Source organism: Marmota flaviventris, chromosome 9 (genome assembly GCF_047511675.1).
Source record: "Marmota flaviventris isolate mMarFla1 chromosome 9, mMarFla1.hap1, whole genome shotgun sequence".
Lineage (NCBI taxonomy): Eukaryota > Metazoa > Chordata > Mammalia > Rodentia > Sciuridae > Marmota > Marmota flaviventris.
The window spans coordinates 9,023,613-9,044,469 of NC_092506.1; the positions used below are offsets into that span (position 1 = coordinate 9,023,613).

Consider the following 20,857-nt stretch of genomic DNA (forward strand, 5'->3'; position numbering starts at 1 on the left):
GCCCAAGAACATTCTTGTTCTAGGTAATGGGATAAAAAAAAAACCCCAAAACTTACAAATTAAAAAATTATAATCATCCAACATATACTTTCTCACAAAGATAAGATTAAGCTAGAACTCCATAACAGAAGAATATAAGAACGATCTCCAACACTTGCTATTGAATACCACACTTCAAAATAACCCCTGTGTCAAATAAGAAGTCTCCATGGACATTGAAAATATTTGTAAATGACCCCAAATCACAATACAGAGTATCAGCATTTGTGAGTTATAGCTAGTGAAGTACTGAGAAGGAACTTTTTAGAACAAAATGCGTATTTTAGAAGAGAAGAAAATCGAAAATCATTGTACTGAGTTTCCAACTGAAGAAATTAGAAAAGAATAAGTAAGTGCAAAACAGGTCAGAAGGAAGGGGACAATGAAGCTAAGAGCAGAAATCCATAAAGTGAGCAACAGAAAACAACAGAGAAATTCTGTAATGCCAAAAGCTGGTTCTTCTAAAAGAACATTCAATAACCCTCTAGTGAGACTGACAGAGGCAAAAAGGAAAATGACACAGATTAGCAATATTCAGAGTGAAAGAGGGGCTTTCCAGAAAAGGTCTGGCAGATATTAAATGAGAATAAAATAATATCATAATTAAAATTCAAGAACTGGGATTAAATGGACTAATTTCTTAGAAATCACCAATGACCAAAATAGTTCTAAGTGAAATAGATACTCTACATAGTTCTGCAAGTATTGCCTGGGGTGCATTTTTAGTCTGTAGCTGCTCCAAAAGAAAGATCCAGGTTTAGATGGTTGTCCCAGCCAAACGAGGAGGGAACAGTCCCATTCCATGTTATCTTCTCAGGAAACAGAGAAGGGAACCCTTCATCTCATCCATTTATAGATTCCAATCTGAAAACTGAGTATTAAAAAGTAAAACCAGAGATCAACATCTCTTGTGAACACAGATGTAAAAATCTTCAAAAAAAAAAAAAAAAAAAAGCAGATCTAACTCAGCTCTTTTCAAAATAACACCACACCAGGACCCTGTGGAGTGTATCCCAGGAACACAAGGGATTTGATCATGAAAAATCAAATATTCAATATACCATATTAACAGTGTAAGGGACAAAAGTCATATGCTCATATAAACTGATGTAGAAAAAGCAATTTTCTTTTCTTTTCTAAAAAATGTTATTTTGAAATAGGCAAAGCAATTAGCTGTTTTAATTTCCCTTTCCTTTCTGACCCAGGTGTTCTTTCCGTTAAATTCTTTTTAATAATTTATTTATTTATTCTAATTAGGTATACATGACAGCAGAATGCATTTTGATTCATTGTACCCAATTGCAGCACAACTCTTCATTTCTCTGGTTACACGATGTAGGTCTCACCACATGTACAGTCATACATGCACCTCAAGTAATGATTCCATCTCATTCCACCATCTTTCCTGCTCCCATGCCTCCTTTTCTCCCCCCCACTTTGCCCAATCACAGTTCCTCCATTTTTCTCACCACCCCCCTACCATTACGGATCAGCATCCTCTTATCAGAGGGAACATTCAGCCTTTGGTTTTGGGGATTAGTTTACTTCACTTAGCATGATATTCTCCATCTCCATCCATTTATCTGCAAATGCATAATTTTATTCTCTTTTAATGCTGAGTAATATTCCAATGAGTATATATACCACAGTTTCTTTATCCATTCATCTATTGAAGGGCATCTAGGTTGGTTCCACAGTTTTTATGAATTGAGCTGCTATAAACATTAAATTGGCTGCGTCACTGTAGTATGCTGTTCTTAAGTCCTTTGAGTATAGACTGAGGAGTGGGATAGCTGAGTCAAATGGTGGTTCCATTCCAAGTTTTGTTAGGAATCTTCATACTACTTCCCAGAGTATTTGCACTCCCACCAGCAATGTATGAGTGTGCCTTTTCGCCCACATTGTTGCCAACACTTATTGTCATTTTTATTCTTGATAATTGTAATCTGACTGGTATGAGATGAAATTTTAGAGTAGCTTTGATTTGCATTTCTCTAATTACTAAAGATGTTGAATATTTTTTCATATATTTGTTGATGGATTGTATATTTTCTTCTGAGAGAAAGAAAGTATTCTGTTCAGCTCCTTATCCCATTTATTTATTATTATTATTTTTTGTTGTTGTTGTTGATGTTAAGTTTTTTGAGTTCTTTATATATCCTGGAGATTAGTGCTCTATCTGACATACGTGTGGCAAAAATTTGCTCCCAAACTGTGGGCTTTCTCTTCTCCTAATTGCTTGTTTCTTTTGCTGATAAGAAGCTTTTTAGTTTGAATTCATCCCATTTATTGATTCTTGATTTTATTTCCTGTGTTCTAGGAGTCTTGTTAAAGAAGCCAGGGCCTAATCTGATATGATGAAGATTTGGGCCTACTTTTCCCTCTATAAGCATAGTCTCTGATCTAATTCCTAGGTCCTTGATCCACTCAGAAAAAGCCTTTGACATAATTCAACATTCACTCATGATTTTTAAAAAATTAGAGAATCAATGGATAAAAATATATGTAAATAAGTAGAAGAAGCCCTGAAAAGTAGAGGGAAAAAAAAAACAGGAGGGGGGAAATACTGGGGAATTATGTCATGTATGTATATGAATATGTCACAATGAACCCTGCTGTATACATAGTTATAATGGACTAATGACTACATAAAATAATGAAATGATAATAAACTATTGTTTTTCTATTAAAAATATAATTGGTGGAGTGTCACCTAATGCACTAAAACAAATCTCAGCAATTAGAACTAGAAGTTCACCTCCTCAACTTATTAAAGGTCATCAACAAAAACCTTCAGCTAACTGTAAACAGCTGAAAAATTAAATACTTAGCTATAAATCCAACAACACATGTATAATGAAAATTCAAAATTCTGATTGAAAAAAAGCAAAGACCTAAGTAAAGGAAGAGACACGTCACCTCCTGGATCTGAAGACCCATCACAGGAAGGTCAGTTCTTGTTAGGTTGGTTTACAGAGCCAGTGAGATGCCAAACAAAACCCCACAGAACGATTTACAGTTCTGGACAAGATGATTTAAAATGTATATGGAAAGTCAAAGTAGCAAGAAGTTAAAATAATTTTGAAAAATAAGAATAAAAAGATGGAAGATTATATTACCCAACGTTAAGTTATCCCAAAGCTAGAGGAGTCGAGACAGTGGTCCTAGCAAGGAGACAGGTGCATAGATTAGTGGATGGATCAGAGCCCACGCTCCTGGAATCGCTCACACCCAGCCACACAAGCAGACACTTCTGCCTAAACTGTGTCTTCATCACCAACTAAGTCAAAATGGACCACAAATTTACACGTGAAATATAAAGTATGAGTCTTTTAGGAGACTACAAGGGAGAAAATCTTTAGTAGACAGACACTGGCAAAGTGCCCAAAAGGAAACACTTAAAGGATTAGACTTTGTCAAAATCAAAAACTTTTGCCACATGAAAGACACCAGAGAACGAAAAGATAATCCAAGATGGAGAGAAACTTTTTACAAATCACATATTTGAAAAAAGACTTTTAAACATCATATATTCAGATCTCATGAAAGTCAATCCCAAGAAAATAAACAATTCAATTATTTTATTTTATATTTAACTGCACTATACATATTAGCATACATTTTGACATTTCCTCAAATGCACATAACATCGTTTCTCCAGTTCAGTCCCCAGCACTAACCCCTCCCCTCCTCCTCCCTCCCCGTGATCTCTTTCCTCTGCTCTCCTGGTCTTCCATTAGTTTATTTATTTATTTATTTAAATTGCTTCATTATAATCATGTAAACATTAGAATTCATTATGGTATGATCACACATGCACCTAGTATAATTTGGTAGATTTCATTCCTCAGTTCTTTGTCTTTCCCTCCCCTCCTCACACTTCCCGTGTCCCTTGCTTCTACTCTACTGTGTTCATAAGAGCCGCCTTTTTTTCATCCCTTTTTTCTCTTTAGTTCCTGCATATGAAGAAAACCATTTGAACGTTGACTTTCTGAGTCTGGCCTATTTCATTCAGCATGATGTTCTCCAGTTCCATCCCTTCACCAGCAAATGACATAATTTCATTCTTCTTCATGGCTGAATAGAACTCCATTGTGTAAATATAAACCACATTTTCTTTATCCATTCATCTATTCATCTATTGAAGGGCATCTCAGTTGTTCTGTAACTTGTTTATCATGGGTTGTGCTGCTGTAAACATTGGTGTGCATGTATCACTGTGTTTACTGTTTTAAGTTCTTCAGGATAAACACCAAGGAGTGGGATGGCTGTGTTGTATGGTGGTACCATTCCTAGTCTTTTGAGGAATCTCCATATTGCTTTCCAGAGTGGTTGCAGAGTTTGCAGTCCCACCAACAACATGTAAATGTGCCTTCCTGCCCCCCGCCAACATCCTCACTGTCAATCATCATTATTTGAATTCTTGATGACTGCCCTTCTACCTGGGGTGAGATGAAATCTCAGCATATTTTTGGTTTTTAACTTCATGATTGCTAGGGATGTTGAACATTCTTTAATATGTTGCCAATCATTTGCATTTCTTCTTTTGAAGAATGTTTCTTTAGATCTTTGAGCAATTCAATTTTAAAATATGAGGAAAGAATTGAATTCTCCTCAGAGAATAATGGATGGCAGATTAACACAAGAAAAGATGCTCAACATTTTTAACCATAGGGAAATACAAGTTTAAACTGCAGTGAGATACCCTTATAGACATAATCAATGGCTAAAATAAAAAATATTGGCAATATCAAGTGCAGGAGAGGACGTGGAACAAATGGAAATGGCAGACATTGTTGATGGGAATGCACAATCCGACAGTCACACTGGAACAACTCTGGACAAGAGCTTGGTAGGTTTTTTTAAACTATAAAGTTAAATGTACATTTACCACATGACCAGTGATTCCCTAAGGTGGGGACAAGCGCATGGAGTACTGCATACATGGCATACATTAAGGGTGTCTGAGTGGCAAACCACTCCCCTCTTGCTAGGTGTGTGAGTGGCAGACCACTTACCCCATAGGCACAGCCCTGGGCATGAGGCCACGTGTTGTAGTCCCTGTGCTTGCTCCACAGCCCGCTCCTCGATTTGTCGCTGCAAGGACAGTTGGCCATAAATTGCATTGGTGGCTGCCTGAAATCTGCTTAGCTATTGCCCGAGTATATACACATGGTAACTACACAGTAAAATCAGACCTGCTTCCTGCTTGGTCTCCAGAGGTCTTGAATAGTGACTCTGCAGCCACACTCACCTCTACCCTGTTCCGTGGACCACCTCACTGGATAAGAGAGAGCCCACGCACCCTAACTAGGTGTCTACTATAGACAACTGAAAACTTCTTCACATAAAGTCATCCACAAATGTTGACAGCAGCTCTACCCATAATTGCCCCAAAAGGAAAACAAACCAAATATTCTCCAACAGGTGCACTGACAGTGTGTAAGTGTTCCTTTTTCCCCACATCCTCACCAGCATTTATTACTGTTTGAGTTCTTGATGACTGATTGCCATTCTCATGGAATCTCACTGTGGTCTTCCTTTGCATTGCCCTGATGGCTACAATTGGTGGACTTTTTTTCATGGAATTATTGGCCTTTTGGATTTCTTTATGGAAATGTCTGTTCACTTCATCTGCCTGTGTATTGAACTGGTTACTATCATTTTTTTCTTTTTTGAGTCTTTGGAGTTCATTATATTCTCTGGATAGCAATCCTTGGTGAGAGGAGCAGCTGGCGGAGTCTTGCTCCCATCCCACCCCCATCGCTTCCTCTGTTGTGCAGAAGCTGTTTAATCTGATGCATCCAGTGATGCCTGATGGTGTTATTTCCGGACCTAGAGGAGTCCTATTCAGGAAGTGCTTGCCCGCACCTGTAGTTGGAGCGTTTCTCCTGTGTTTTCCTCTAGCAGTCACGAAGCTTCTGGTCTTCCATCTAGGTCTTTGATCCTCTTACCATGATTCATATCATTAACAGATTAAGGAAGAAAAACCACACATGATCATATCAACAAATGCTGGAGATATCCAATAAAACTTGACACTCATTCTTGATTTTTTAAAAAAATGGGGAAAAAATCTGCTAGTGAACTAAGAAAAAGCCAAAAAGTTTTGCCCTAAAACTTGTTTCTATCCCCGACCTATCATGATCACCATATTAAATGGTGAAATATTAGTAATATTTCCCTAAAGTCAGGAATAGATCAAGGATACTGGTTAACAGGCCTTCTATTCAACATTGGTCGGGGAGTTCTGGCCAATGTAGTACATTTAGGAGAGGAGGAGGAAGGAGAAGGGAGGAGGAGACTGTGGGTGTGTGGGATATGATTAAAAGGAAGAAATCACAAATCAATTTTTTTTTGCAAGTGTTATGGTTGTCTTTTTATTCTTTCTTTCTTTCTTTATTTTTTAGTTTTTGGCAGACACAACATCTTTTGTTTGTATGTGGTGCTGAGGGTCGAACCCTGGCCGCACGCATGCCAGGCGAGCGCGCTACCACTTGAGCCACATCCCCAGCCCTATGGTTGTCTTTTTGAAGTACTAAAATAATCCAGCAACTTTACTAGAAATAAGACAATTATGCATAAATTAGGTACATTTTTGTATCAGTATCAACCAAGTACAAATTTTAAAAAGAAAAAAAAATCTATAAATATATAGAAGGAAGTTGAGTGGAGGAAAGGGAACAGAGGAAGGGAGGGGAGGAGGGAAAGGGGAAGTCCTGGGGGTGGAGTAGAGCAAATTGTGTTCCGTGTTTCTATGATCGTGTCAGAATGAGCCCCGAGATTCTGAATAACTATAATGTACTAATAAAAAACTATAAAGGGCCTGAACATAAATATAATGACTATTATTTATAAAAAATAAATAAAACCTAATTGAAAGATATAAAAGATGAGCTCAATATATTGGGAGAGACACTGTGTTTATGATGGAAAGGAACCAATGTAGAGATGCAGAGTCCCCTCGTCCCCAAAGTCCACACAATCAATTCAATTCTAACCAAAAAGAAAAACCAAACCAAACAAAGAAAAACTTAGTGGAAATTGACAAGTTTACTCCAAAAATTCTGGTGGAGAATTAAAAGGTCAAAAACAGCTGAGAACATCTGGAAGGCCTATGGTGTTGTAAGGCTTACTTTAAGGGGATGAGGACCAAGGACCGGCTCTGCGCCCAGCTCAGCAGGCTGGGCGGGGCTGAGCTGCCGCTCCCTGCTTTGCTTGGGCCTGGGGATCTGCCTGCCCCTGGCTTTTCCACCCCTTTATCTTCTCAACTTTGACCTGGACCTTATCCAGAAACCTGTGCCTCAGTTTCTAGGTGGCCACTTGTCAGTTATCTTTCTCATTGATTTCAAGTTTTACAGGACTATAATCAGGGCATATTTGCTATGGAATCTCTGCTCTGGGGAATGTACTAAGATTATTCCTGGTCAGCCTTGGAAAGTGGATACAGGGCAGGATATTGAGAGGACTGCTCTCTGTGTGTAGGGTACCAAGTCTTAAAAGTACGTATTCACCTCAGCTGTTTGATTATATGACTCAAATTCTCTATATCCTTCCTTTTTTCCCCTGTTCTATTTAATCTGCTAAATACAGTCACGTGTCACTCAATGATGAGGACAAGCTCCGAGAAATGCATGGTTTGCAATTCTGTCATCGTGGGAACACCACAGAGTGTCCTCCACAAACCCAGATGGTCCAGCACAATGTGCACAGCCTGGGAGACAATCTCGTGGGACCTCCGTGGATTGTGCACCCAGGTGACTGACATGTGCTCCTGCGGCACGTGACTGTACTCAGGAGCTATGGCACCTTGTGGCTAACTGGCAGACATGGGGTTCTCTCCCTTTCTGGGCTGGTTGTTAGTGTGCTTCTCTGAAGTGTGGCCCTGTGACTTACTTTGGCCAAAATCATGAGCCGCTATGCCACGTGTCACTGTGGACGAAGGCTCTGTGAGCCCATGCAGTGGGAGAGTAGATGGTGTGCGTCAATCCTGGGCCTGGGCTTATGAAATCAGGGCGTCTTGTCTCTCCTTGGCTTCGCAGTGGCTGAAACCTAGACAGGGCAGCAGCAGAGCTCCAACCACAGACCAATGCCTGTGCCCTGGGCATGGCAGAGTGATGTCGAAGACAAGGCCTGGAACTTCCAGGGGAGGAGGGGCCACTTCCCCAAAACCTCTAGATAAGAGTGAAAACAATGTCTGAATTCTTTAAAGTGTGTGTTTTAGTCCTCGTGTTAGGCCACAGAACCTGTCCGCCTGAGTGGACTCTAGGCCCTGAAGGAAGATGGAGCCCAATCCGGGCCCCTGGTGTAAGGAGCAGAGTTGAGGCCACCTTTACACCCAGTGCCTCCTCTGCTGTAGGCCCAGCTCCCCTGCAGAGTTAGGCTTGTGACCCGGAAGTGAGCCAGGCCTGACACGATGGTGACAGGAGGACAGTTTAATGAAGGCAGCAGAGTGGGGCCCCACCACAGGCCCTGGGAGTGGACTGGCCATCCTCTCTCTGGCCGGGGTCCCTTTGGAATCCTCCTTTGTAATGGACACAGTAGAGCTGGATGCTTCCACTGATGCGGACCTCCCGCAGCCTCTCCAGGGTCTGCTGGTCCAGGTTGGTGGACCCCAGCGGCTGTCCATTGAGTGCCAGCTTCAGCCCTCCCTCCTGGCACAGGAGCAGCACCTGGTGAGGAGGGCCTGAGTGGGTGTGGGACTCCAGGCAGACCCTCCCTTCCTGCCTGCCTTGCTGCCCATCAAGACCCTCTTCCCTTAGAGGAAGGCCTAGATTGTCACCAGTGCACTGTGGCCTTCCACAGAGCTCTTAACTGACCCTGGGCCTAGTTGGCCTTCTACAACTGGGCTTGCTTCATGAAGCGGTTTTCCACTCTGGCCGCATGTTGGAATCATTAGGAGAGCTTTTGAACAAAAGGAAGCTGGGCCCCACCTGCATTCATTATGCCAGAGTTTCTGGGCACAGGAACCTCGGCATCAGTGTGGAGGGCTGAGGGCCAATGCCTAGATGTACCCTCTGCTGGGCCAGCCTGGCTTCCTGGCCCCATGACATCTACCCTGCCAGGACATGCCCCAGTCTCCGACCACTTTGGATCAGACCCACCTCGAAGAACCGCTGGGGGTAAAAAGGGAAGGGGGCTGAGATGAGCTTCTTGCATCCCCAGGGTGAGACCCAGGCCAGCGTTCTGTCTGTGAAGGACGCCCTGAGCATCACAGGAGTGCGGGAGGCCTCATCCCTCAGGCTCAGAGTGAACCTGCAGGAACAGGCCAGAGAAGGGGATTGGCCTCCATTGCCCTCAGGCCACGGCACACCCTGAGGGAGCAGCAGGGCTGTGGGAAGATGCTTCAGAATCCAGGGCTGGGCTCCTCCCACAGGCTCAGGGCTGGATCCTGGGACCCACCACAGCTTAGAGAAGTGGAGAGAACAGGAGGATTAGACCTGAGTTTGGATCCCCGGGTTGCTGTCTACTGACTGGAGGCCAGGGGAGTTTCCTGGCCTAAGCCTCAATTCCATCTCCTGAAAATGGGTGATCATGATGATAACAATAGTAGCTAACCTTTACTGTGTGTTTAATTCTGTGTCAAGTGTTGTCTTCAATATTTGCAAGCTGCCTAGTGGTTAGAGCCAGGCTGGGGCAGTTCCACCTTAACCCTGCTGCTTTCTAGTCCTGTGATCGAGAGCATGTCACTTAATGACTCTGTGCTGGCTTACAGAAATTTAGGGATGGTAACATGCTAAGAGCCAAGTATATGATGCATGGCATTTTTGGTTGAAAGGTGACACCAGCTAGCCATTGAGATGATATGATTATGTTAAGATTTACATTCATATGGATATTGGACTCCTGCTGTTCACCTAGGCCTGCTACGGGACTCCTGGAGAGTTCCCATTGGTTGGGGAAGTACAGTAGGAGGGAGTTCCGGGGGAGGAGCTCTCTCTGCCATTTCAGGGAGGAGGCCGCATGGGTGGATCGAAAAATCTTCCTGGGCGCCTACTGGACATTGGCTGCAGTTTCAAAAAATAAAGTTTGTTCCTGCTTGAGTGGCTCGTGATTTTGTGCCCAGCCAGACTGCAGCAGTAACAGTGCTGTGTCTGTTTTCTGGGGTTGTTGTTAGAATTAAATGAGTTAATACATGTAAAGTGTTAACTTAGAACAGTGCCTGGCACATAGTACTGAAATGATACCTTTCATTTGAAACTATTATTACATAATACAAAATTTACCTCTGAAGGACACACACACACACACACAAAGAAAACAAGTAGGAACCCAGAAGGTAATGTACCTGAAGACTAGCAAGTCCCTGGAGCACAGTAGGGGTCTTACAGGAGCCAGGGTTTGCCTTTGCCTTAATCCTCACAAACGGCCTGAGCTGAGAGGTTTATGAGCCCACTTCAGTGGTGAGGACAGCAAGCGAGGGGACTGGCTGCTTTACTATGAACAACGGTGCAGCCTCAGACTGGGACATGGACCAGGATTCATGACTCCAGATTTTGGGGGGCTGGTCTTTCTGTGCCTGACATCTTCCTCTCAATAGCACCCCCAGACGTTGTTCCATGACTTCTGAAGGGACCCTCTTTGAAACACCAGCCCTGCAGCTGCTGTGGGCTGGATCCCAGCAGAAGCAGTTGAGAGCAAGAGAGAGGGATGCAGGGGGGTGGGGGGCAGTCCTAGAAGCCTCCTGGGGAGGGCCTCTGGGATTTCCATGGATCCCCACCAGGAAAAGGCCGCACGTGTTTCCAGCTTTGGAGAGAAGGCAAGGGCTTAGTGTTGGGAAGGAGCCTGGAGGCAAGGTGCTGAAGGATGCCCAGGGGCGCAGCTGGAGGGCCTGGAGGAAGGTTCTGTGGGGCACAGTACTCTCCAATTTCAAATTCACTCCATATTGAAAAATAGACTTTATGTAAAAGAGGGTTTTCAACTTCTCTTTAGAACTCACCAGAGGATCTGGCGTGACTGGGCCCGTGGAAATATTCTTCCCACTTCACACCCTTCCCACTCTGGTCCTCCCTACTCATGTGGCCAGTCTGACCTATGAGGACATGTGCATTCACAGCCCTTGGGAAATGGCATTCAGGTTATTTGCTGTGTCACTAATAACAATGACATGATCTGGAGAAGGATATGAACCTGGCCACATGCTCCAAGGTCTGGGGAGGGAGGTGTGGTCCTGATCTTGGAGCACCTTATCATTTCCCATCACCTTGACATTAATATTCTCCTTTATCTGATAGGGAATCTCAGAGGTGCAGTGACATTCCCAAGCACACACAGTTTACAAGAGTCACTCCTGGCTCTGCAAGGCCTTGCTACCCATGATGTGCTTCATGCCAGCTTCGTAGGTGTGACCAGGAGCACTCAGGGCAGGGTGTAGCACTGTCAGCGAGTTAAAAATAAATGAAAATGAAGCCAAGAGTGGAGAGGATGGTGCCCCCATTCCCCTCCCCTGCTTCCCACAGATAATTGTGAGACCACCCACACTGTGGAGCACTTACCATGGGTCAGGTACTATTTTAAGAACCAAACTAAGGGCTGGGACTATGGCTCAGCAGTAGCACACTTGTCTGGCATGTGTGAGGCACTGGGTTTGATTCTCAGTACCATGTATAAATAAATAAAGTAAAGATTGATCAATAACTAAAAAAAACCCCTGTTTTTAAAAAAGAACCAATCTGAAGTCAGTGTTATTATTACCCCCTTTAAAAATAAGGAAACTGGGTCTGGGGTTGTGGTTCAGTGGTAGAGCACTTGCCTAGCACGAGCAAGGCCCTGAGTTCTATCCTGAGCACCACATAAAAATAAATAAATAAAATAAATGTATTGTGTCCAACTAAACTAAAAAAAAAATTAAATTAAATAATAAGGAAACTGAGGCATGGAGAGGAAAAGTCACTGCCCTAAGTTTGCACAGGTAGTAAGAGTGCTGGCAGTCTGGTTTCCCAAAGCCATAACATCCAATACCTTTCTTCCAGGTAGGCAGGCAGGCCCTTGTCTATTTAGATTTGAGCAGACTGTCAGGACTTCAGCGCCCCCTGGATGACAAGCAAGGAAGCGCAAGTAATGGTCTCCCTCCCAGTCCTGGCTTCCAAGTCCTGGCTTCCAAGTACTAGCTAGCCCTCCTCTCTGGGGTGTTTTGGCTCTTTCCTAAACCAAGCATGTGTCACTCTGGGAGGCCACCTCCTCTCTCTGGGTCTCTGTCTGTGTCTTCCCTGGGATCCAGATGCAGGGCTGGTGGCTTGACCAGAGGCACCAGGAGGGAAGATGCTACTGCAAGTGGGGCTCCTGGTCCCAGCCTGACCTTCGTAAGCTCTGTGACCTTGGGCATCTTACCTGCTGCTCCTCTGCCTTCCCATCTGTAAGAAGGGGTGACATGGCAGTGCTGGGAGGTTAAAGGAGGTGATGCTTGGTTGGATACTTACTCCTTTGGCTTTTGCAAGACCAGTCCCCGAACTATGATGACCTGCCCCGGCCAGAGGCCCTGAGGAAGAGCACGTGAGCAGGGCACCTGCTGAAGGAACAAGGGGATGGCTGTGAAGGCTCTGGAAGGGTCTCCTGCCTCTAGGAACACCTGTGAGGGCTACTGTCAGGGGCCAAGGAAGCGCAGGGGGACAGGCGAGTTTCTGCCATGGGCTTGCAGCAGGAAGTGCAGCTCTCTTCATTACTAAACCCCTGCTGCTGGCCTGCTGAGAGCGTCCCCTGCCCCCAGGCTGAGCTCAGTGCTCCAGTGTCTGAGCACCATGTGCTTCTCCCATGGCTGTGTCCTGAGCTGCAGTGGCTGCATGGAGGGCTAGGACCGGCTTGTCCCTCTGTCGTAGAGCCTGGCACTGGCCTGGCACACAGGACATTAAATATCTTTTTGCAGAATAAATGGAGAAAAGGTCAAATGAAGGTGGAGTTTCAGCTGCAGCTGCCTGGCCCACCCACAGCCTGCAGGTTCCCATAAAGCAAGGGAAATCCTGAGACCAAGGGCATTTCCCACCACAGGGAGCTCCTCGGTCTCCAACCCAGGTGTCTTCCCAGGCCTGAGGGAGCCCAGAAGAGGCCACACCTCCAGGGGACACAAGGAAGGAGCTTCACTCACCAGCCTGGGACTCTGCAGCAGGAAGGGCTGTCAGGAAAGAAAGGGGCACAAGGAAGCCCTTGGTCATGGGCTGGGAGGGACCCTCTTGCCATTATCCTTCCACACTGGGGTTGCTTTGGGGTTGTGTCTCTCAGAGCAGCAGGTGAGCGACTGGAGCCCCAGTGGGATCCTCCTGCGTCCGGAGGCCCACCAGCTCTGGGGAAATGGGGGAGAACTGGCCAGTGGGTCAGTCATCCCACACCTTGACCAACTTCTGTCACACAAGGCCAACCCAGCCACCTCTCAGGGTCACTCTGAGGATTGAAAGCTCCAAGCAAAAGTCATCTCCCAGTGGGAATTATGGATCCTGGCCCTTCCTGCCAGCCGCCCATGCCCCCCTCTCCCTAAGCTGGCCCTGGAGAAGGGTTGGGAGAGCCACATCCATGCTGTCCTTGGGCTGACAGGAGCCAGTCCTATCCATGACAACCACAGCAGGAGGGGGGCCAGCTAGGCTCAGTGTAGCTGCAGGTCATGCAGGGGGAGGAGGAGGCTGACCCCATGAGTCTTGTCCAACCACAAGGCCAACCTTGCCCCCAGAGACTCACGTATCCAGTGGGATACTCTCTGCTGCCCTCCACAAATGGCTGTCCAGAAAGAGAGGAAAACAATTCTTAAGGCCACCACAAGCCCAGGAGCCACTCATCTGGCCCCCACCTGCCCTGCCCTGCTTCCCACACAGCTCTTCAGTGGCTCCTGAATCTGGTGTGTTGAACCTACCAATTCTAGGCCACCAAAGACTTACTCAATGAGACTCTCTGGTGACAGGTCACAAAGATCTGCGTTTTTAATAAATCCATCGGGAGAGAATGACAGAGCAGGCGAGCTCAGCCTGTTTGGGCCCCACATGCCGGTTCTTTCCTTCTGTCCTTAGCTCCTAGTGTAAACCAGACCCCACAGCCAGCACGGACTCCTGCCACCAGCTCCTGGCCTCCCTTTCTACTGTCACCTTCTCATGCACCTCCCTCACATAGGACACCTGGGCTATTTCTGACCTACAGGCCTCCTCTGTCTGCTGCTCTGGGGTAGGTGAGAGGGTCCCAGGTCTGCCCAGGAGTCAGAGGAAGGCAGAGACCAAGACCCCCGGGCCTTGGCCCCCAGGGAACTTACACTAATATTCAGGAACCCAATGGCCTTCACCAAGATGTCACCAAATATGCCCAGGGTGTCCACCCGAGGCAGTGGGAGCCGGTAGCGGTAGTGGAGAAAGTGCCTTCCGTTTACACTCACCTGGACAGGCAGACAGCACCAGGCTCAGCAGCAGCTGAGCTTGGCTGGGCTCATAACTGTGTCCCAAGCTCTGCAGGCACCTCTACCTGGAGACTCCCTCTGTGGCTTCACACCAGCTCTGCATCGTAAGGAAACTTACAGATGAGTTTAAGAGAGCTTCCAAGGTCACAGAGGTGGTAGATAGCATAGCTGGCCCCGTCAGTGCCCGTCCCTGTCCCCGAAGAAGCCCCTCTCCTCTCAGCATGCCCAGAGCATCATCGCTGTCGTCATTGACAGGGAGGACACCAAGGCTGAAGAGGCCGGTGCTGTTCTATCCTCAGTCCCTCTCGCCCTTCCCACCTAAGCTGTCTGAAGACCCTCTCATCTTTCTGGCAGGCCAAAGTCTCAGAGGCCAAAGTCTAGTGGACAAGTCCCCTCTCCCTGTCCTGTGCAGCTGCTGTAAGATGGGGGTGGATTCCATGAGTGAAGACATCAGTGGGCTTAGAGGGGCAGGGTGTAGCCCAGGGCAGAGCGCCCGCTCAGCACGCACAGGCCCTGGGTTCAGCCCCAGCACCCCCTGCCCCTCCCCTTGAAGGGAAGGCCTAGGAGTCAGCTGGCTTTGATGTGGCAGAGGGGGCCTCTCCAGACCCAGGCTCCATGGATGTCCAGCAGCCTGTGGGTTCAGGGAGCCTGGAACCAGGTGTGGCAGCTCCTTGGTCTTCTCCTCACAATGTCACCCACCACGGTGACAGGGGGAACTGGCTGAGGGAAGGATGGGTGCAAGGAAACGAGCTCAGGACCCCTCGACGCCTGTCCCTTCCATTCACCTTCACCTCCTCATTCCCAAAGAGAAAGAGGATGAGGAAGCTGGCCCCTCTCTGCAGGGCCACGCCAGGCCAGCGGGCCTCCCTTTGCCAGCGTCCACTGTGCAGGGTGTTGCAGATGACATGGGGCTTGGTGGTGTGGAAGCGAGGGTTGAAGTGGATGGCGATGTCCGGCTGGGGGTGCAGGCTGCAGCCACACTGGAAGTCCACCTGAAACCTGAGGGGGAGGGGCGGCTCTCAAAGTGCTGTCTGGTCAGAGACCACAGAGATCCCAAAGGCAGACAGGAGCCCCCAGCTCGACGCTGCTGAAGCTGGGCTCCAGCTCCCCTGGTCCCCCCCTTACCTGTGGGCACGTAGAGGGACCACTCCCTGCAGCATGACCATCTTGCCTGCGTGCAGGCCACCAAAAATGGTTGTGACATACGGAATCACCTGAACGAGGGAAGAGACCCATGCTTGCAGGTTGGAGAAAGGCCCGAGGGACCCCATGTCCAGTGCGTGGGAGGGAAAAACAGGACAACTCCACTTCCCTACCCCAAACAGAACCTGTCCTTACAGGAAAAAGCCCTTCCCTCTGAAATCCTCCGCCAACTGCCTGTCATGGATGAGTCTAAGCTACATCACACTGGGGACGCCCCTTCAGTTCCCTTGCAGCCAGCTAGCTGTCCCCAGCTTTTAGGACACAACAGGATGCTGTGTCCCCAGTGAGGCTTGTCATTCACTCAGTGCCACCTGGTGCCCAGAGCCTGGTACTGAAGTTTCTTGGGACAGTTTAATGGCCAGAGTGGGACCTGGGGGCAGAAAGAATGGCAAGTTGGAGCTGAGAGCTGACCCTTATGTGGAGCCCTGAAGGGGACCTGACAGTGGCCCTGCTGCCCTCCTGGTCCCTTTCTCGTGGTTTGTGCCCAGCCACCAAATGCCGCAGTCTGGCTGGGCACAAACCATGAGCCACTGAAGCAGGAACAAACTTTATTTTTGAACTCCACCAAAACACTTCACACACGCTCCCGGGGAATTCTCCCGCATGCGGCTCGTCCAGGAACCAGCCACCCGAAATATCTCCTCCGGAAATCCCTCCTCCTGCACTTCCCCAACCAATGGGAACTCTCCAGGAATCCCCTTATGTGGAGCCCTGAAGGGGACCTAGCAGTGGCCTTGCTGCCCTCCTGGTCCCTTTCTCCTGGCCTTCCTCCCACCCCCCACACTCTCCCAACCCCCTGCCTCTCCTGGCTGCTCCTCCGCCCTCCCTCCACCCTGATGCCTTCTCCAAGCATCATCCTCTTGGTGCCTGAGTTATTCCTTCCCTCCCCTGTCCTCCCAGGGCACTTTGTCCACAGGGCTGCCTTGGCCCTTGGGCCCTGGTGCAGCGGGTCTGGCTGCCTGCTTTCCCTGGGAGGCCACAAGCCCCTCCAGGGCTGAAGCCTGCTCTTTCCCTTGTTGGGCTCAGGCCCAGCCCAGCACAGTGAGGTCTCTGCAGAGCTGTTTGCAGAAGGAGTGTGAATAGCAGAACAGGGCAGCATCCCCAGGGCGCCTTCATGCACTGCTGCCAACTCCCAGCAGTGCACAGAAGCCCAAACCAGCCAGAAAGAGCTGAGTCCCCAGCGCTGCCTCCTGGTGACAGGCTCCAGCCTGGGAAGCAAGTAGCCCTGGGGCCCTGTGCAGCTGCTTCAGCCCATTATTCAGGCTCCTGGGAGGAGCCCAGGGCCCCCTCCCGTCAGCATGCCCCTGGCCACCCACAGCTTAGCAGGGCTTCAAGTTCAGTGGTTTCCACTTCCCAGGCCCAGGCAGGGTGTGTAATTAACTGAGCTGCCCTTGGGAGGAGAGGGCCAATTAAGGGAAAAGGATAATTAGTGCTTGCTAGTGGGGGTGTCCCCTGGGAGGTGGGGGGCAGCCTTCTCTAAGCATTGCGTGGCCTCAAGTTCTTATGAACAGGAAGAGGAGGAGAGGGACCCCCCCCCACATCTCTGACTGGGAGGTTCCCCTGGAACTGTCCCTTCCAGGCTGGAGTGAGGCTACCCTTCCTACTAATCAGCGTCCCCTTCAAAGATCACCCACTCCCCATTCCTGCTGGCCTCCCACCCCAGTAGGGCGCAGCCTCGGCTCCCAGGCTTCACCAAGTTAAAATGTCCATCAGTCACTCACATTCAATTAGCTGCTCAGCCACTGTGCTAAACTCAAGAGAGCCTTCCAGAACCCTGGGCAGGTCCTGGGGAAGCTGGGCCCAAGACTGAGGTCCTCTCACCCTCCCCCCCCCCCCCACCCCGCAGGAGGAGTCCGCCCAGGAGAAAGGGAGGACCCCTGAGACCTGGGAAGTCCCAGGTGAGGGCAGCTGCTCACCGGGTGGAAGACTGGCGGCTGCAGGATGAAGCAGTCAGGAATCGGGTCCAAGTTTTCCCCAGGTGACATGAGGGGCAGGGCCACTCCTTTTGGGGCTGCGGATCCTGATTCCAGGGGCCTTGCTCCGCTGGATGGGCTCACCTTCCCCTGCCAGGTCCTCAGAGTCCTGGGAGCTCCCCAGCTGTTATTAGTCTCACCTGCGCTCTGCAGGGTGCTAATGCCACCTGGAACCCATCTGTGGGGCAGCGGGCCACCTGCAGGGCCACACCCGCCCGGCCCTGGTGAAGCAGGACAAAGCCTGCAGCTATGGCTGGACTGCAATTCTTGGCCAAAACTCTTTGTAGGGGTTGGACGCTGGCACTAAGCCACCATGAACAAGGAACTGGGCCCCTGGGTCTGAGGCACGTGATCACTTGGAGGGAAGCCAGAGGCTGGCCCCTTTGGGACTGGGAGGATTTGTGTTTTCGGGGCTCACCTGAGTCCTCACTGGGTCAGAGCAAGGGCTGGGACACGTGTGCAGGTTCCCGCAGCAGCCCCGCCCCCAGCTTCCTGGACAGCCTGGGGCGGCTTCCCATCCTTCCTCCCCTGGCCACGGAAGGTCTCATCTCTTTCCCTCATTTCCCTGCCCTTTCTCCACTCTTCTTTATCCAAGTTTTATGGTCCCCTGTGGCTTCATATCAGCAACAGCTGTAATGCCAAGGAGCAGCTGAGGTCAAAAGAAAAAAATAAGGAAGTGAGAAAAGGGGGATGGAGGCAGGCACCCCTTATCTCAAGCAAGGCAGCAAACTGCAAGGGGGAGCAGGTGGCAGCCCCTGGGAGACCTGGATTCTTGCTCAGCCACTGACCTAATGCACTGTGTGCCCTTGGGCAAGTCTCTTCACCTCTCTGGGCTTCCGTTTGTTCACCTGAATACAAACAGGGTGACCCCTGCAGTGTCTAACAGCAGCCCTGTGTCTGAGATTGTCCCAGACCTTGGTGTTTTAGGAGGGCCCTTCAGTCCTGCTTCAACCTTCAGGAAGACTTGCCCTTTAAACAGCATTTTATTCAGCCACAAAGGACAACAAAATTATCTCACTTGCAAGAAATAAATGACCCGGAGACTGTAATCTTGAGCAAAATAAGCCAGACCCAAAGAAATAAGTATCCATATTATTATATTGCCCATATTTTCCCTCACATGTGGAAGCTACAGGAAAAAACCAGGGGCCTAAGGACAGGGAGGCCATGAAAATAGAAGGGTGGCTTTGCGTTCTCCCTCCCTCTCCCAACATGGCGCCTCAGCAAAAAAGAATAAGAAGGGGAAGACTATCTCCCTAACAGACTTTCTGGCTGAGGATGGAGGGACTGGTGGAGGAAGCACCTATTCCCCAAACCAGTCAGCTGGGCTGATGAAACAGATGACCTGGAAGGAGATGTTTCAACCACTTGGCACAGTAATGATGATGATGTGTACAGGGCACCTCCAACTGACCGTTCCATCCTTCCCACTGCTCCACGGGCTGCTGGGGAACCCAATATTGACTGGAGCCGTCTTCCCAAATCGCCATCCTACACTGCTTTTCTAGGGAACCTGCCCTATGATGTGACAGAAGACTCCATTAAGGAATTCTTTAGAGGATTAAATATCAGTGCAGTGCGCTTACCACGTGAACCCAGCAATCCAGAGAGGTTGAAAGGTTTTGGCTATGCTGAGTTTGAGGACCTGGACTCCCTGCTCAGTGCCCTGAGTCTCACTGAAGAGTCTCTAGGTAACAGGAGAATTCGAGGGGATGTTGCTGATCAAGCACAGGATAAAGACAGGGATGATCCTTCTTTTGGCCGAGATAGAAATCGGGATTCTGACAAAACAGACACCGACTGGAGAGCCCGACCTGCCACAGACAGCTTTGACGACTCTCTGCCTAGAAGAGGTGATGACAGCTTTAGATGGCTATGATTCCAACTGATATCGGGATGGATATGGAGATGGATATCGTGATGGCCCATGCCGGGATATGGATGGATATGGGTGCCGGGATCGCTATGATGACCGAGGCAGCAGAGATTATGATAGAGACTATGATTACAGGATAGGCAGTGGCAGAAGAGCATTTGGTAGTGGGTACCAAAGGGATGATGAGTACGGAGGACGTGGGGACCATTATGAAGACCGATATGACAGATGAGATGAGCTCCAGAGATGATTACTCTCGGGATGATTACAGACGTGATGATAGAGGTCCCCCCCGCCCAAAGACCCAAACTGAATCTAAAGCCTCGGAGTACACCTAAGGAAGATGATTCCTCTGCTAGCACCTCCCAGTCCAGTGGAGCAGCTTCTATCTTTGGAGGGGCAATACCTGTTGACACAGCTGCTAGAGAAAGAGAAGTAGAAGAACGGCTACAGAAGGAGCAGGAGAAACTGCAGTGCCAGTTGGATGAGCCAAAACTAGAACAGTGGCCTAGGGAGAGACACCCAAGCTGGCCAAGTGAAGAAACTCGGGAACCGGAACGGTCAAGGACAGGAAGTCATCACAGACTGGAACCTCAGCCACACCTGGCAGAAATGCACGAAGGAGAGAGAGAAGTCTCTAGAAAATGAAATACTCAATAAGGAGGAAGACTGTCACTCTCCAACTTCTAAGCCTCCCAAACCTGATCAGCCTCTAAAGGTAATGCGAGCCCCTCCACCAAAGGAGAATGCGTGGGTGAAGCAAAGTTCTAACCCTCCTGCTCCATCTCAGAGCTCAGACACAGAGCAGGGATCCCCCACAAGTGGTTGGGGGAAAGTAGCTCCAGCTCAGCCATCTGAGGAAGGACCCACAAGGAAAGACGATAATAAAATAGATGGAATGAATGTCCCAAAAGGCCAAACTGGGAACTCCAGCGGTGGTCTAGGAGATGGAGGGAACAAGATAGGAAAGAGGGCAAAAAGGATCAAGACTCCAGATCTGCACCTGAGCCAAAGAAACCTGAGGAAAATCCAACCTCTAAGTTCAGTTCTGCAAGCAAGTATGCCGCTCTCTCTGTGGATGGTGAAGATGAAATGAGGGAGAAGACTACATTGAGTAGACCTCTGCGTCCTGTGCTTTCTCCTAGTCTCTCCACCCTGGAACATTTAAGAGCAAATCAAACCTCTATCCACACAAGACAAATAAAACTCACCATCTCCTGGAGACCTTTCTTAACTTTTTTTAAAAAATGAAATGAGATTCTTTTGCATGCAGCTGCAGCCTTTAAAGTATTGAAGTTACCGGAGAATCGCCAATGTAGCCAGAGAGACAGAGACTACAGCTTTTTAATGGAAAAGTTGTGTGTGGTGTGTTCTTACAATACCATGCACTTGCCTGTG

The 20,857-nt window shown here is 48.4% G+C and overlaps 1 protein-coding gene and 1 pseudogene across 1 annotated transcript; one reads left to right on the plus strand and one right to left on the minus strand.

The window, feature by feature from the left end:
• Window positions 1–8,454: 8,454 nt before the first annotated feature.
• On the minus strand, window positions 8,455–17,831 carry LOC114099995 (galectin-12-like). Its single transcript, XM_071616100.1, has 9 exons — window positions 17,527–17,831; window positions 15,533–15,621; window positions 15,193–15,406; window positions 14,267–14,386; window positions 13,705–13,743; window positions 13,121–13,147; window positions 12,459–12,547; window positions 9,144–9,294; window positions 8,455–8,711 (listed from the first exon to the last, which is right to left on the minus strand). The coding sequence occupies exons 1-9, from the start codon at window positions 17,593–17,595 to the stop codon at window positions 8,475–8,477; spliced, it is 1,035 nt and encodes a 344-aa protein (XP_071472201.1). The 5' UTR covers window positions 17,596–17,831; the 3' UTR covers window positions 8,455–8,474.
• A 65-nt stretch (window positions 17,832–17,896) lies between these two features.
• LOC139706937 (eukaryotic translation initiation factor 4B pseudogene) lies at window positions 17,897–20,577 on the plus strand (annotated as a pseudogene).
• Window positions 20,578–20,857: the final 280 nt, after the last annotated feature.